At 38.2% G+C, this 18,126-nt stretch overlaps 1 protein-coding gene across 1 annotated transcript; it reads right to left on the bottom strand.

Annotated features, from left to right (window-relative positions):
• Positions 1–753: 753 nt before the first annotated feature.
• Positions 754–17,321, bottom strand: LOC134640930 (high affinity cationic amino acid transporter 1-like). The gene is made up of 13 exons (XM_063493031.1): positions 17,217–17,321; positions 15,038–15,095; positions 9,269–9,675; positions 9,030–9,188; positions 8,774–8,945; positions 8,540–8,673; positions 8,238–8,460; positions 6,991–7,130; positions 6,308–6,410; positions 4,647–4,846; positions 4,395–4,546; positions 3,782–3,890; positions 754–3,680 (listed from the first exon to the last, which is right to left on the bottom strand). Exons 3-13 carry the CDS (start codon positions 9,636–9,638, stop codon positions 3,508–3,510), a joined length of 1,935 nt encoding a protein of 644 aa, XP_063349101.1. The 5' UTR covers positions 9,639–9,675; positions 15,038–15,095; positions 17,217–17,321; the 3' UTR covers positions 754–3,507.
• Between the last annotated feature and the right edge of the window lie 805 nt (positions 17,322–18,126).

The following is an 18,126-nucleotide window of genomic DNA, read 5'->3' as shown; positions in this document are numbered from 1 at the left end:
CCATGAGGTGCAATTTCAGAAATTAATATATCAGAGGGACCGCTCAGGTTGAGCAGTTTGGAGACAAAGTTAGAAGGCAAAATGGTTCGGGCATGTGCAGGAGAGAGAGTGGATAAACTGAAAGGATGTTGACATGGAGCTGCCACATGAAAAGAAGGAGGACATTGCAAAGGGTTCATGACAGAGGAGGGTGGAGACGGGGCGGCAGATGTGTGGAGGAGCAGCTTAAAGAATAGAGCAACACAGACTAATATAATGCTTAACAGATTTATTAGACCGTCTGGCTAAATGGTTATTAGGCGAACCATACTAATAAATTCAAATGAGTGTAATCGATCAAATCAAAAAAATAATCATGTGCTTTATTTATTGTTTTTGTAAAACAGTCGATTTAAAAAAAAAAAAAGATAACAGTAATTATATTCAAACATTAAAAAGATCATTTTGATTACACAGCTTACTCATATTACTGGATTAAACATTACAGAAACATACTGTTAATTTAGGGTAACTATAGCATTTTACATTTGGCGGTAGTCTTATGAATTAATTACAGTGTTAAACACTAAAATCAGTTTGTCTGCAGAATAAACTGAAGGAATTTAGATTTTTCTTTGGTTCCAATCTTTCTTGATTACTGTACTTGGAAGTAGTAGAGGTAACAGCAGAAGAAACTACACTAATGAATTAATATCGATTCTCTAAACCATCTATACAGCGGGAGGTGTTTATGTGCAATAAATCAAAGTCAGCTTTAGCTTTCAGAATTATTTATTTACATTGAGAACTATACAAACCATAACCAATATGACAACAACATATAGTGAACAGTGTGCCTTCCCCCCACAGTACACTGAACATTATCACATATCAACACTATAAAATGCATTTATGCAGCATGCAAAGCACGGATGAAGCATGATGTGACCTTTTGACATGTAACCACAGCAAGTACAGCACTCCCATAAACATTACATACAGTCAGTAACTCAAGTATCATCAAAAAATGTATTTACAAAGACGGCGTTAAAATGTTTTCTACATTTTAACAATAATGCATCGTTTCAAAATAACATGTGCTGATATCTTACTGATTTAGAAACAGCCAGGTAAACAATGCCTGGTTACATTCTGGAGCACAAACATTTATTTACAAGGCAAGGGTTTAAAAATTGTTATACCACTCCAGCAAAAATAATCTATAGGAACTATAGAAATTATTCTGACGCATGATCAAGTTAAATCCAATGGATTTTGGCTTCAGGTTTCATTAATAGATTCCCTCAAAAGGACCATAAGCTGAAATAAATTGTCTCACAGTGTCATTGCCATCACCTATTTACTGCTGAATATATATTAGTGTTTAAAAATGGACTGAGTGAAGAGATTTTTCACGTAGTTGCATTTCCAGACCTTTGTTGACATACAAACTTTGCTGTACTTCAGTTTTAGCTGCGCCAAAGATCTGCACACACACACATACATACATACACACACTCTACTGCTTGACCTACACCGTTTTTGTGTTTCTAAACATACAGTGTAGGTTTTGGCATTTCAAAATAAAAGTGAACAAAAGAAGTGTTATATCACCATGTAAACTACAGGTGTGCAATAATCACAAACTGATTGTATTTCAACCTATCAGGTATGTGTGAATTAAAAAGTTAAAAGGATCCACTTGGGTTTCATGTAGTTATAAATATTTTTATAGTTATAAAGATTTTTTAAAATCTTCGTTTAAACATTTTGTTTTATATATAAAGTATTTCACAAAGGCAGATCGTGATAGAGGAATATCCTATCTTTAAAAATTCATTTGGGGAATAGGCACTTTAACCTCCTAGGACCTGGCGTCCACATATGTGGACATCACATTTTGAGTTATTTAGACCAAAATACTCAATTTTGCTCTACAAGGGCCTGATATCCACTTACGAGGACATTATACTGCTACTGTTCTATTGAAATTTTAAACGAATATCCTCATTTGTGGCTCTCATTTTTCTTAGAAATGAAAATTTGGTAAAAAATAAAAATCTGGTAATTCTTTGTTTTTACATTCATCGGGCCCCAATATGCTCAAATATCAAAGATAAATTAAAAATGCGTGCTGTGGAAGAATTCGGGTCTTAAAAGGTTAAAATATAAACTCGATTAAAATAAGCAGCTTTTTTTCTTTGAGTAAAAAGTACAAATTCCCACAGATAGCATTGGTACTCTGGTAAGATTAGCAGTTGGTACCATCAATCAGAAAGACCTGCAAACACATGGATGCACTGAGAATGCTACTTTTAGCACCATGTTGAGTTTATATGAGCTATACATTCAATGTACAAGACATCCAAAGACCTGTGACTTGTATTGTTTTCAGTAATAGAAACACTGGTTAAACCCCCAAAACTGCATCTTAAAGGTAAATTTACAACTAAGGGATTTCTCAACTAACAACTTTCTCACAAAAGGCACTGATGGTACATTAAAATTCTCACCTTCGTCCAAGTGTCTTAGACGGTGTTTCGTCTTTTTTGTACATAGTCAACATATACAAATGTCGAGCACTTTGAAGCTAGGTGAGCAATAACACATTCTGAACTTTATATGTGATATCATTCATGGAAAATCTGATGTGCGTTCATTCTAATATACTGTTAAAAACCCAAAATGAAGTTTATGAAGATCCATTTATGGTTGGATAATATTTTTGTAAAAACAAAAGCATTTTGAATTGATGGATTCCATTATGTTTTGTGAAACTGATCATTTCAAAGCACATAACAATAAAAAAATTTGACTACAATCTTCTTTTCACATAATTTCAATACTGCTTCAATTAAAAATACTTGGCTAATTAGCTATTAAATCTTATTAGGCTTTTTACAATCATCATGTAGTCAACATTTTTGGCTAGTAGTAGAATTGGCTAGGTCTCCATGCGTCTCCTGAACTTGCAGATAGTCTTTCAGAAAACTTAATGGCTATTTCACAGCACAGATGTTACATTCTTTTTGGGGGAAAAAAGGGGTAAAGGATATACTGTACCAGCTCCTGGTCTCTGGACTCTTTCTTCTTACTGGCTCCTCGTGTTTTCATCTTTCTTGTTGTTGGCTGACGACTGAGTACTTGCATGGTCTGCAGGGACTCAAGGTCTTTGGCCATTTTGGATTTTTAAGCTCATTACCATGACTGCATGATAATACATTATATTTAGGTTAGATTTTATGTTAGCTCAATTTAATTGATAATCTTGTGTTGATAGGTCCTTTGTGACATTGTTCTGTGCCAACCTCGACACAGAAAACTTGTAGAGGACAGCTGCCAATGCAATTTTAACATGTTTTCCCCGTTTTTCTTTGAGTTGTTAGCGAATTGTAGGTTTGTACCTTTTCATTTGTCTAATTTTGTTAGTTGATTGGCGTTTTCACAATAGGTAAGGGCTGTTTTGTTTGTTATGTTATCCTTACCGCCCCTATTTAAATAAATGTTTTAAAAAACCCTCCCATCTCCTCAGAAACCATCTTCATCTTCTCGGGTGGAGTTTTGTGTATTGTGTAAGAAGGCTTCCTTCTCTGTTGGCATGGCCTCTTCCTTTATTGTGCAGCTATCTTCGTAACTGTCACCCTTGGCTAACGCCGCCTCTGCACTGTTACGTATACCATAGCCAAAGTAGATGGTAAAACCTACAATTCACATAGAAACATGAATTAATGGATGATAATAATAATAAGTTTAAAAAAAATAAAATTACAGCAGAGATGTTGTTACTGCTGGTCTAAAGTACCTATGGTCATCCAGATGGCAAAACGCAACCACGTTCCTTTGTCGAGCTGCATCATCAGGTACACGTTCACAAACATGCTAATGATCGGCACCAGTGGCACCAATGGGACCTGTGGATAGAGTATTTATTGGGTATAAGACTGGCTAAAACTTTGCATTTAAAACAAATTCTACAATCTGCAAAGCAATGTTTGACGTATGGGCAATGTAGGAGAATCCCTGACAAAATTAAGTGTTATTTTTTAACGCTCAATTGAAAAATTGTGCAGCACTTTTAATTCAAAACTCTCACATGTTTTTCCTGAGTGAGAAATTAAGACTTATTGTGGAATTACCCAATAAGCCCTAAATGCATACAACAAAATCTAAACTGGCATTTTCTGTCTCTAGAATCACATCACATGTTATATAGTACATTAGTATATTATATGTCATATTTAACTCTTTATTCAAACAAGAGCATATTGACTTTTCAGCATTTTACATGGAGGAAGTTACTTTGAAAGAGGATCAGGGTGTTATTGATTATTAATTTCTAAAAGTGACAAGCTCACACTGCTATGTGGGTATGAGATAGCATGAGAAAAGCCTTTAGTAAAAGGACACACACTCACTTTGAAGGCAAGGTTGGTTTTGCTCTGTGGCTGTCTCCATATAATAATGATTAGAACCAGGCAGATAGCCACTATAATACCAAGGGCAGTCAGAGACCAGCGTGCATACCCTCCCTGAGAAGCTACAACGCTGAAGACACACACCAAAACACCTGGTGGGGGAAAAAACAAAATAAACAAGAGATGACACCAGATGATGTGCTGGATCGGTAATCACATGAATAGTTCTGGGACTTTCATCCAGTTTCTCACCAAGTATACTGGTGCAGATGTTGACGATGAGTCCAGAGAGAGATGACGGCTCAGTGTTCGGAGGGTTAATAAGTTTTTTGAAAGTAAAGCGATCATCAGGTTGCGATAAAATATCAACACTCCCATCACTATATGTAATTTCAGGCTCATCCTGAGTATTGGCCATCTCATAGGCTGCACTGGGCTGTAAAGGCTGGTACCTTCACAAGACAAAAAAAGAAAATTACAAAAATGAAACTGTAAGACTCCTTATCCCACTGTTCCCACAACTCAAACGTTTGCATACAACAGAGCTATAATTACTAGCACATTTAAAAATTCATTATGCTAGGATAAGACACCATTCTGATGAGCCGACAGCTGGTTTTCCTGCTTTTCTCTACTCTCTACATCAAAGCAGAGCAGAAAAGAAGTATTAAAGACACACAAATCTGCTCAGACTGCACTGTGCCATCTAGCTGCTGGTTTCACTTTTCACCTCTGAAACTGTTAGCCCTCTCAACAATTACACAAAGAGACTAATATGCAAGCACAACTGGCCGGGTCACAAAAACACTGAACAGAGAGGCTCATGTTGCAACACACAATAAAATCTCATCATTAAATATTATTAAATCATTATTATAACCTAACAGCTATTAAATCAATGACATACAAATAATGTGCATTCTTCTTTTTCTTATTATTCCCACTGACACGATTTAGAAAAGGTGGAGGTCAGTCGTTTCAGTACAGTACTGTAGGAATTCCCGAGTAATTATCTGAGTAATTAAAATTACACGACTCTAATAAAAAATAAATAAATACAATAAAATTAATAAAAATAAGGGACCACTTGATCATCACGGTAAAATTCATAATGTAACAGCTCTAAAACTGTAGTTTTGCTTTTTGTTTGTGCTCCTGAGCTCCTCCTATTCCTGTGTCTCTCAGCATAGTCAAGTATGTGGAAGAGATACCAGGAGACGGCCTGCTACACAAGAAGAGCACGACCAGGCTGTCGCTCTTTGTGTTAGGAAGAACAGCAGGAGCCCTGCCAGAGCTCAGGCCCCCAGAGGCTACTTCCATACGTGCTTCCTACCGAGCTTTTAGAGACTCTGAGACAGTGGGAGGAGGTCGTGTCATCCTGTATTCATACGAGCACAATACTAGTCTGTGAGCACAGGCCCCGCTAGAAGATGCCCTTACCTCATTCCACCTTCATGAACTCTTTCTGACATAAAAACTAGTAAAACTAGAGTACAATCAATCAATCATGAGTGATAACGAGACAGCAATACTCTATAATAAACATAGCATAACCGTTCCCTTTTTGGGGGGTGTCTTCGTTTTTCCTTTCCATTGAATGTGCCTTCACTTATATTTGCACCGAAGCAGGTGAAATGGATTCACAGTGGTTCACGCTTCATAACTAGAGTGTTTAAATATGCCTAAGTTAAATTGCCTTTGTGATGATTAAGTGGTCTCTTAATGTTTTTATTTTCATTATGTCCATTTCTACATTTATCCTCGCCAGACATCATAGACTAGTCTGTGTTTGAACACTACTTGGTTGATATCATTGTGGGAAATGGCGTCAGACCAGAGTGTTCAGTATGCAGTATTAAAATTGAAAATAAAACACTTAAGGCTGAATAAATAAGCTAAGAGATGAGGGCTACCTGAGGACCAGCACACAAGCTGCCACCAGAGTATAGGCCAGCAAAGTCCCAATGGACATGAGGTCAACCAGGTCCTTCAAGTCAAACAGGAATGCCATCACCGCTGCAGGAGACACAGGTGAACCATATTAAGGTTACAAAAGCCATAAAGAACATTAATTGCATAAAAGCAATGCAGACATTGTATTTTTTCAGCTTAATTATTTAGAAGCTTGAATGATTTGCCACCATCCTCCTTCCATAAGGGGGCACTGTTGCCTTTGGCTTCATCTCAGCTACCTACCAGACAAAAGCCCTGCCACAAAGGTGGAGATGATAGGAGTCTTCCTCGCGCTGACACGCGCCAGAAACGAGAAGAGCAGACCATCACGGGCCATAGCAAAGATAATGCGTGGGAGTGGAAACATGGAGCCAAGGAGACTAAGCCAAGGATAAAAGGAAGGAGGAGGAGGAGGCACAGATTTATAACTTGAAAGAATGTGTGTGCAGTGTGGTGTCACACAAGTCCACCATCATTTTCAGCCCAACACCCTGACAGCAAGTTGCTGCGGTCATGCATTGTACTGGTAAATTTACAAACTTGATTAAAGTTGAGTTAGTGTGTTTAAGGCCATGTGTGCCAAGAGTCGCCTAGGATCAGAACAAAGTAACCCCAGTCAGTTTAGTTTAGTTTGTGATCTCACCTGCCGCAAGACCTGATGTTATTGTTGCTATTAGAGGGGTTTTGGTTCGTGCGCTGACTTTAGCCAAGCATTTGAAGAGCAGGCCATCTTCTGCCATGGCCCAGATCACTCTGGGCATTGGGAACATGGAGCCTAGTAAACTAGTACACAGGAGAAAAAGAAAAGCATGCCATGCAAGTCAATCCACACAGTTAGAAAGTATAACACGTTTCAAAAGATTTTTTTTTTCTTTTTAAAGTGAGTGGATATAATGTAAATGCATTCAAACTGTAGGTCTACATGATTGCTGAGCCAGCTGAGAGATTTACTCGCATTCTCATTCAGTTTCAGTGATGTGGAGTGTGACGTTTGGTCATTGTTATTAATGCAGTTTATCCCACAGGTGTCATTGGCACTGAACTTCAGGCTCCCTACACTTTTATATCAGGCCGTTCATTTCAGTGTTAAGTTTAGCAAATTAGCAAACATGCTGCTCTTTAATAATAGCCAAACTACTACCTAAGAACGAGCATGCCAATTAGTACGGATAAAAACAGTTAGTAAATTTTTTTTAATCCATAAAACAATATATAATTAAGACATAAGCAAAAATCCACAATACATCATAATATTTCTAGGAAATTATTCTTGAGATTAAAATTTTCTCCCAAAGTATTTGAAGCTGAATTAAAGACACCCTGTGGAGTTACCTGCTATTAGCTTGATGTAATAATATTTTTTTGTGTGGGACTTTGCTTCGACACAGATGCACTACTCAGTTAATCGGCAGGTGGCATAGCTTATCAAAAATATAGCACAACCATATCCCACTGCAGGCTTGTTTTAACACGTATATGCTTTGTGCTTTTAATATTTTACAAGCAAATATATTTGTAAGACATCAAGAATAAACACAATGCATTTTAGTGAGTAAAACTATGTATACAATATATTTTTGTTACAGGAAAACACCACAGGGCATTTTTTAATAAATCAAACATTACTTGTGCAAATGCATTTCATTAACATCAATATTCATTCTGCAACTCGGCTCCATAAGATAATACCTTTGATGGTTTCTGCCACTTATTTACATATTCAATCTCAGATCTAGCTAATCTTAGACTAAGCAAAAAAGACAATAATAATGAAATTATAGAAAGTGTAAAAGACATGAATTATTCATTCCTAAAAAAAAAAAAGTCTGCTAAATAATTATAAGTCCTCCACGAATGCTCATGCTGAGAGGCAGCAGGAAACACACTTACCTAGTCGACAGTGCACATAAAGAGCCAATGGCCACTGCGTAAGTGGCTCCCTCCCAGCCCACATACTTAAAAGCCACAGGAAGAGGGCTGCTCTTGTCCAGCATGTAGTAAGGCATCATCACAGTGAGGGCTGCAGATACACCAAAGTATGCCACAAAGCAAATGAGGAGAGAGGCCACAATGCCAACAGGAATGGCCCTCTGTGGATTCTTTACTTCTTCTCCTGGGGAGGGAACATGATCCAGCATGTTAAGAGAACATAGCTCCTTTATGAGTCACCAATTTAATGAATTCTCCCTCACCTGTAGTGGCAATGCAGTCAAACCCTATGAAGGCATAAAAACAGGTTGCTGCACCAGAAAGGACTCCAGTCCAACCGAATGGCATGAAACCACCAGCACCGAGAACATCCTCATTTGGAATGAAATCGGACACACTAGAAATAACAGACAGAAAATATTTACTCATTTAATAAAAAACACTGATGTATCATTAGGGATATAGACATTCGGGAATAAGATATTTATTCAACGCACTTAGAAGTAGAGTTTCTGGTGGCATTAAGGATCTTTTCAGGGTTCAGGTTCCAGTTTTCTTTGTTTCCTTTAACTAAGCCAGAGATGACTACAAACACCAGCACCAGTACATTGATGCAGGTGAACACTTTGTTTACCATGGCTGACTCTTTTACACCAAATGCAAGCAGCCCTGCAAGCAGTAAAAACATGAAAGATTAAAGAACATAATCTGAAGCAATAGACAAAACAAGAGAGAGATACATCCATTTCTGACCTGTCAGAACGATTATGATTACGACGGCAAATATGTCTGGATATTCTGCCAAGACTCCCGGGGCCTTCATGGTCATGTATTGTCTGCAAAACAGCTCAATCTTCCTTCCAATAAGCCCATCAAAGGTTGCGCTCCATGCCCTGGCCACGCTCGAAGTTCCTGTGCAAACAGTATCCAGTACGTAAACTTAACAAAATCAAGAGTAGCAGGGAACTCCCTCTTTATTTAAAGCGTCTCACCAATGACATAAGCGAGAATGAGGTTCCAGCCGGTGATAAATGCCCATACTTCTCCAACCGTAACATAGCTGTAGAGGTAAGCCGAGCCAGTTTTGGGAACACGCGCTCCAAACTCGGCGTAGCACAGACCAGCCAAGACTGAAGCCATGGCAGCGATGAGGAAGGAGATGACAATAGCGGGTCCTGAATTTTCTCGGGCTACGGCACCAGCGAGCACATAGACGCCAGCACCGAGTGTGCTACCGACGCCCAGGGCCACCAGGTCAAACGTGTTAAGACATCGAGCCAAGCGGGACTCCTCTATGCTACTGTCCACAACCTTTACTCTCAGAAGTTTCTTCCCAATGCCTTTCAATGAAGACAGAATCATCTTGGTTTACAGTTTGGAGAATTTCGTCAATAGATACCTGTTGATAAAGCAGAACAGAAATAAGGACAAAATAAGAAAAGGGTACGCAACTGTCAATAAGCAAATGAAGACGATCTAAATCCAAAAAACATTTGGTTTAAATGTAACACGTATAACATGTATATTTAAAACACTAGAAACTATGAAGTTATTTGTCTGCAAAAAGAAAAAAAAAACTATCCCATAATTCTTGCCATTACTGTAGGACTACCGTTATCAGTATTGTCATCCATTAGTTAACTGGATAACAAATACTTTTGCTTATTAATGAACAAAAATAGATACAAAAAGACAAAAAAATTAAAAACAGGTCTTTTAAATTGTAGGAATTTTAGTCATTGTAATGCCTAAATAACTAAATCATTTAATTGTATTTATGTGCCATATTAAAATCTAAGTTTTTACAGAAAACATTTTTAAATGCAAAAATAAATTAATAAATAATCACAAGTACAGTTACATCAAGGTATGCTTGCAACCTGAACTACGGCACACAATAAAACAGCCTTTACTCGGTGTTCTTCGACGGCTTTCTTACATTAGCAAGAGGCACAAAAAATGTTCAGACATTATTGCATCTTCTAGATGAGGAAAATTTGCTGTGTGTTGAAGTGCTTTTGCACGTGTGGTAGCACGTGTGGCATGTGGTAGTGAATGAGTGAGTACGTGTGCCTGTACGCCTTTAAAGCAGTTGTGGTGGCTGCAATGAGGAAAAGCAAGCATATCAACATAGCATTGCTGCAATGTTTCCTGCAGCAGAAAACTGACATTCTGATGGTGTAGATAACAATAATTGATGTTAATGCAACCTAACAACTTTTACCTAGTAAAGGTTTTAATGAGCTTCTGTTTGAAAGTAAGAAAAACGTTTTCTTTCACTCCACCTGAACTCATCATCTGTACAAAGGCTCAGCCTCTTTGCTCTTTCCTGTTAATGACACTCTTCCATAGCTTAATACAGGAGACATGAAATTCACTAAAGTTTGTTGGCAGATCAAAGTGAAATTAATGTTACTGACTGCATATTCTTACTGATAAATAACATATAAAAAGACCAAACAAACTGCTGAATGCATGAAAATTCCAGTGACAGCGTGATGTACAGGCTGCACTTCCGAAACTTTAGATCTGGGATTTATTTAGTTGTACTAAAGTATGTTTGGTAAGTTTGTACATATAAAGCATAGAATCTATGAAGCTCTTAAAGCATACTAGAAGAAATAGCAGAAGCAGAAACAGCTGTTTGGCTGCTCCCTTTTTCATAAGGGGTTGCCTCTACAGGTAACTCTGTTTGATTTTGCAGAGTTTTTACAACAGATGCCCTTCCAGACACGACCCTAAGGGGATTCAATTTCTCCTCCCAGAATCGAACTGGGACTTTTCACCATTCACTTGTTAGCCAAAGATGTCTACCACTACACAGCGGTGTCGGCCCGGGGTCCAGAATCAGTCCAGCAAACACTCCAATCAGGCCCACTGAACAGCTTTGGAAAATGTTAAGGAGTAAATAGATTTTTACATGGATTTTAATACATTTTAAAGCTTTTCCTATTGTTAAAGACCCCTCCCCACCTTTTGCATTCATACAACATCAAACTAAGTACCACCAAATTAAGTAATAGATAAACAATCAAATGACAAAAAAAAGCGCCTGATTTTTCCACTATATACTATAGAAATGTTTTTGTTTTTTGGTTTGTTTGTTTTTTACATTGATTTCAGAGTGTAAAAAATAAATAAATAAATAAAATGTATACATGTTAATGAGAACTTTACATTCTATAATTAAAAGGACAGTCAGGGCAATTAACTACCAGGATTTTTGGGGTAATTTTACACATTTATCATGTGGTCTGGCCGGTCCGGCTGGATGTGGCCCACAATATAAAATGATTTTGACATCCCTGCTATAGAGCCACAAAATATACTGCATATCAAAGGACAGAAAGATTCCCCTCCCCCCCTTAAAGAAAAAAAACCAAACAAAAAACACACACCCACACACACACGTGCGCAAACACACAGTGTCAATGTGGCTCTTCCAGCCTAACTTGCTAACCCACTGATCTTGCTTCTTAGCACATTTCTCAGGTTATTTCTACTCGAAACAAGTTTTGATCGCGTAGGATTTACTGCATGTCGGCTTTCTTGATTTGCATAGTCACATCACCAAATCAAAATTTCATTACACTGCATCAGCATTTATTCTGAAGATGTCTAACAAAGCTACACATCACAGCATAAATGAATGCTGTGTTCAACAGAGAAGGTATGACCCATCAATTTGTATTGTCTGCACTGGATAAGTAGATTGGACTTCAATCACATTTTCTGTTCTCTACATTTACTGTTATGTTATCAAGATTTCATGCTTCTGTTTACAATGGAAAGCGCATTACACATCAATTTGAGCTTTTTTATCAGTACGTTTGCACATGCAGTAGGCGGTTCACGACACAGAATACACAATCGCCAAGTAATTAACATGAGCAATAAGTGAAATAATGCAGAATTAACAGTAATGACAGTTGTATGTATTTAAAAACGGTTAAGTCAAACCACGGTGCTCCCAATCATGTCAGACCAGCGTTTACGGCAATTCTTGGCAATGGATTGCTTAATGTTAAAGTCCTTTTTAAAACATCACATCAGAGACCCCTATAGACCTGCCAAACAATACTGATGTGTACTCACTTTTACAACACAGTGCAGAGCAGGAACTTCTACCTTTACTGATGAACTCAGCTGCTCTGCTTTTAGTTCCAGAATCAGTTTCAGAAGAACAGAGTTGGGGGAGACGTTTACAAGCACTGGTTTGACATATGACACAGATGCCTCTTAGTGTACAAAACATTCAGGTGTCTGGCTCACAAATAGAACAGTGACACATCACATGGCCTCAGGAGCAGCTGTGATGCCAGATATAATCCCTCAGGGGCTAAACAAACAGACTCCGGCAGGTTTTCGTCAATTCAAGAACACAGCAAGGCTATGGAAATTATGATCCAATTATATTACTTCACCCTCTTACAGCAATTTATTCAAGGAAACTTGGGTTGCCTTGTGTTAGGAATTACTGTAGAAGAAAAAGAACTCTATGACTGGTGAGCAGACACATTAACAGTGGAGAACTGAATATCTGGAGAAGGAACTGGATTTGGAGATTATGATCACAAGACAATCCACAATCCAGGCTTTACTTTATGAGTTTATAGCCAAACAAGCCGGTTTAGACCAAACGTATGCACAAGGAGCTAGTACTCAATAAATCTGCAGCTAAATGAAGGTCAGGAATTTATTTTTATTCTAATTTTGAAAGTGGCAACCTGTGAGTGATTAAAATGTGCACATTTTCCATGCAAAGATGTTATGAATTGTTTAACTAGCTAGCTACAATGACTCCTTACTTGGGTTTCAAATTTCCCCAGAATGCGGTTAGCTCTTCATCTCTGGCACGACCCTCCACCCCCCCACCCCTAGTCTGTTGATCTGACCAGCTGAAGTTAGTTTGCAGTTGATGGTGATAAGCAGATGGTTTATCTAATCATGTGCCAAGTGTTTTTTGAGAGTGCTAGTGCTTTTCCAAACACTTTACAAGGACAACATTCCAGATGGATCTGTGTAATAAACCATCTGCCATGTCAGGTTAGGGTACCACCACCGCTAGTCCGAAAGTTCTCTGTCTGACCTTGACACTTCTGAGTTGCCTTTCTAGGTTGTGTTGACCTGGTCACCCTAGATATTTCAATTCTGTGCGATTACACCAAAATGCGGTTGCCAAAACAAACAGGGCTGAAAATAAAAAGGAAATGAGTACATCTGGTATCAGTGGAAAATGTTCAAAGAAGTAAGGCATGGAAGAATTTGCCCTTATAAGCTGCTAGAGGAAAACAAACGTCATTTTCCTGGGATAAAAAAAGTGACAAACTGCAGAGAGCTTCCGAGGCATTCACATGATGTGGCGTGTAACGGCTGAGCTAAAAACAGAGGGTGGGCAGGAAAGGACACTGCCCTCTTCTCAGCCAATCAATGAGCACAACACCTGCCCATGGCACATAGGGGTACACGAGTATATTTGGAATAGAAGTCAATCACATGCTTCTCGCTTTTTGGCTGTAGGCAAAACATTGCTCCTTCAAATGCCTTTTATAAATGCTGTGACACTGGTATACGTTTGAGGATGGCAGGAGGAAAACAGTGAGAGCTCAAAGAAAACTTTGAGCTAACAAAGTAACTACAGCTCTGGTCAAAACCAAAACAGGAAAGAAAAAAAATCACAGGTAAACTGGATTAGATATTTGAAGTGCTGGGAAAGACTTTTGGTATTCCAATTTTAATAGAAACAACATCTCAAATGACTCTCTTCGTGTACATTGATTGAAAAGATAGTATTACAGCCTTGAAATATGTTTGTCTGGTACCCAGTCCAACATTAGGATGGCTTGTTGTTGACTTAAAATGGCAGATCTATTGCAAACCCAACTGTGCTTAGGGCTATGCGATAAGACCAAAATCTCATATCCCGATATAAGACATTTATCATCCCGACAACGATATATAATCACAAAGATTTTACATTTTCTCTCAATTCTGTGAATCTCTTATTTTGAAAAATCTCAACAGGATCTTCAGTTTTATTGTGAAAGGTTTATGTGGAAAATAAACAAGCGGACGGCAGAGCCACATGCTGGGTTTACCATCGTTGTTGCTAACAACAACGCGTAAAAACAGTTGCTTGTCCGTCCGTAGTGTGGTTATTTTAAATATAAGAAAAAGAGCGAACTTTAAGAAATTATTATAGCCAGCACAGTGACCATCGAAACTGCCGTAAACAGTTTATTTTGCGACACCAAGAAACAAACGATAGCGTAATATGAAACGATAGACGTTTTCAATTCGTCTTCCGATATATATTGTTATATCGAACAGCCCTAACTTCCTAAGTCCTAAGTTCCCCTCAAAAAAACAAACAAACAAACTATCCATCCAAACACGCAACCTGACACTGTTTAACCTGAATTTGAGAAACGTTGTTAACCATCTTCAATTTCAAAATTTTATGCATGAATCTGAACGTAGCCAAAAGCCACGAGAGCCAATTCAGGTGACCTCTAAACACCTGGCACTAGACTGCTATTCTGCAGCGCTACAACAAGCCCATCTGCCCTTGTGGTGTAACTGGGGATGTGGCACATGAGCGACTTCATAACACAGACGTCTTTCTTACACAAGCCAAACAAACTTTCCTTTCCAGGAGAATCTGACCTTGTGACACTGAAGGTACGACAAACAAGCAACAGCATCCAGTCATTAAAAACATAGTTTGCACTGTTTTTTGAGTTGTGTTGAGCTGTTCATACCTTTAAGTAATGAAGCTCTGAAGTACGTCTTAAACACTGCTGTACGGTTTTTCTTGACCTTGTGGAAGAAAACAGAGAAACTCTGATATGAAGGACCCCCACGCCACTCACAAGTAAATCATACTTCCCTGTGATGCTAAAAGATCAAAATAACAGTGGAATTACTTGTCACTTTCTCGGGTTAATGGATGCCTGTGAAATTCTGCAAAGACATGTTTGACCTTGCGTACATTTCTATAGGAACCTATTTTAGAAAATTTCCTGTTTCAAATTTTTGTTTTACTATGCTGCTTTGACTTTGTTGCATGAGGGAATGTCAGTCTCAAGGGAATCGTCGCACCTGTATCATCCAGAATTATTTTTGTTTTCAAACAGTAAAACCTCAAAATTACCATGAAATTCATTCCCATGAGTGTAAATAAAGAGTATAAGATAACTAAATTTCTGTAGACATTCACATGGGCTCAATGAGACATTACACAGACTTGTGCTAGCAAGATGGCAGGGTGAAGATCATTTAACTTCAAGACCTGAACTCTTTCATGGCATGCATTTTTAATTTCTCTTTGCTATTTGGGCTGATTGGGACCTGATGAATGTAAAAACAAAGAATTAACAGATTTTTTTTAACCTAATTTTTGTTTCTGAGAAAAATGAGATCCACATATGAGGACATTAGCTTTAAATTTCGATACAACAGTGGCAGTATAATGTCCTCGTAAGGGGATATAAGGTCCTTGTAGAGCAAGATTTTGTATTTTGATCTAGACAACCCAAAATGTGGAGGTTAATGTCTGATACGACTGATTTGGATTCTTGTGTTCATGCAAACAGCTTCAGCAAGTGATGTTTAGAAAAGCTGAAGGTGCAGTCCATGTGTGAAAGTATCACTTATTGCTCTTTTGGGGAACTGTTATTTGGTATGCACAATTCACACAAACAGTGTAATCAACAACAGCGCATTCTATGAAATGGTGTGATGTTGACACCATGATTTAAAGTCAGGCCATAAAAGTTATCTTTATTAAAACGCAGCTTACAGACTTTTAACTGATTCACTGTTGACATCCTGTACCTTCCCTATGCTTTTTTACTTCAATAATTCATATAGTGTGTGTTATGGTGACACCAAAACAGCATTTAAACTATAACTTTCACACTAAAAAAAGAAAAAAAATCCTAAAGTGTATTAAAATTTTGAGTCCTGGCTTATAAAAAAAATGATAAATTCAGATATCATTGGATATCACACACACACACACGCACACACACACACTCCTGTTTGCTTGTTAGTTAGCTTTTCAGTTGGATTGTAGTGTCTATATAAAGTACAGTAAATACTTTTTAAATAAGCAAGATAAAAATTCTATAAAGGGGAACTTGGCATAACATTTAAAACAAAAAAGAACAAAAAGAAAAGCCATTCAGCTGGCTCCCTAAGCAAACATAACTCTTATGGTCTGCTTGGCCAGTAATTGTCCACATCCATATCTTGCTGTTAATATTTACAGCTAGTGCATACTACAGTGTACTGTATTAAGAGAAAAGTAAGTTAGAACAGATTCTTAGTGTTTGGTATGGTTTACTCCTAAATCTAAATTGTTAATCCTATCACAGTTTTACTAGTCGGTAAAAACAAACAAAAAAAACATGCAGTTTTCTATGATTACAAAATGCAACATATGCTTACTTAAACCTTATAAAATCGCAACATTTTCCCCAAAACCTTAAACAAGCTATTAAAACAAATGTTAATACAAAGAGGTTACATTGTCCCTGTGTCTGAGTTACTTCCAGTGTGGGTTCACACCAGATAGGTCACTGCTGGAAATGAGACTCCTGTAAAAGGCAATGTGGCGCTATAAAAGGCAATGTTTCTCCGCATGCAAAGACCAGTCTTTTATAAAGTCGCACAAACACTCGGAACTCTAAAACGGCGGATCAATACATAACTTCACCCACTGGACTACTTTAAGGTCTGCTGGTATGAAAGGAAAGGTAAAGCCCACTCCCAGATAAAACCCCCATCTGGAAGTTGCATCAGCCTTCCTTGACTTTAACACCACGTGCACCGCCTCGTTGTGAACTATTACAGTCAAGGCTGAGAAACAAAATGTTGCTGTTCTCTCACTGCCTAATAAATTAATTTATAAGCAAAAGCCTGCTCGTGAAGTCTTACCTTGTTCAGGAAGAGTTCAGACCCTCTATTTCTGTCAACTGTGGAATGAAAAATCTTCCGCCTACAACCGGCGGGGAACAACTCGAGCGCGCGCGCACGGAGGTGTGTCACTACGGCTACACCCAGATAACTTATTGTTAAGGAGCCTTGCAGGCACCAGATGGCACTCTTTACAAGTAAAAGCTTCAGCAGCTTCTCCCTAAGAATCCCTGATGGTGATCAGACACAACAACACACCCTGCAGTCATGTGTTAATTTTAAAATTAGCCCTATATCAGTGCGCATACATTGACATTTTCCCCCTGCTGTTCCTCCTTCCTTTCATCAATGCATACAAACACTGGCATCAACACTGGATGATTATGGCTTGCATGTGAAGTTGCAAAAGTCTCCAATGGGAAAACAAAGCTGTTAAACTCCACGCTCTGAGTTTCCTGCTGAGGCTGCTCGATGGTATCATGCGGCGAGCCTCTTATTTTAGTCTGGATGTTAATACATAATACAAATGTACACTGCGATTTAGGATTATCAATGTAAAGGCATCTTAAGCTGAAGCAACAAAAAAAAAAGAAGAAGTTACAGATCTTCACCACCCTGGGACACAGAGATTTCAAGAAGAGCAGTCATCTTTTGGGGAGTCCTGCTGGTAATAGCAGCAGAAGTTTTTGAGATCAGTTGATAAATCAAGCTGCTTTAAGACTCCCTCCTTTGCTTTGACTATAACTACTGCATGTAGCAAACCTCTCTAAAACATAATTGGTAAGAGAAGTGCTCTATACACTGGCTTATCTGACATTTCTAGATTTATGGTTGACTGCTGCTCACCCTGTGGGCCAATTGTAGCTGCCCTTGATAAATGGGAGTAGGTGGTCTTAGGCGATTTTAAAGCAATGCAGTTCTTTTTGGAAAC

Source organism: Pelmatolapia mariae, linkage group LG14 (assembly GCF_036321145.2).
Source record: "Pelmatolapia mariae isolate MD_Pm_ZW linkage group LG14, Pm_UMD_F_2, whole genome shotgun sequence".
Taxonomy (NCBI): domain Eukaryota; kingdom Metazoa; phylum Chordata; class Actinopteri; order Cichliformes; family Cichlidae; genus Pelmatolapia; species Pelmatolapia mariae.
The sequence above is the reverse complement of the archived record's forward strand: the minus strand, read 5'-3'. Positions and strand labels throughout refer to the sequence as shown.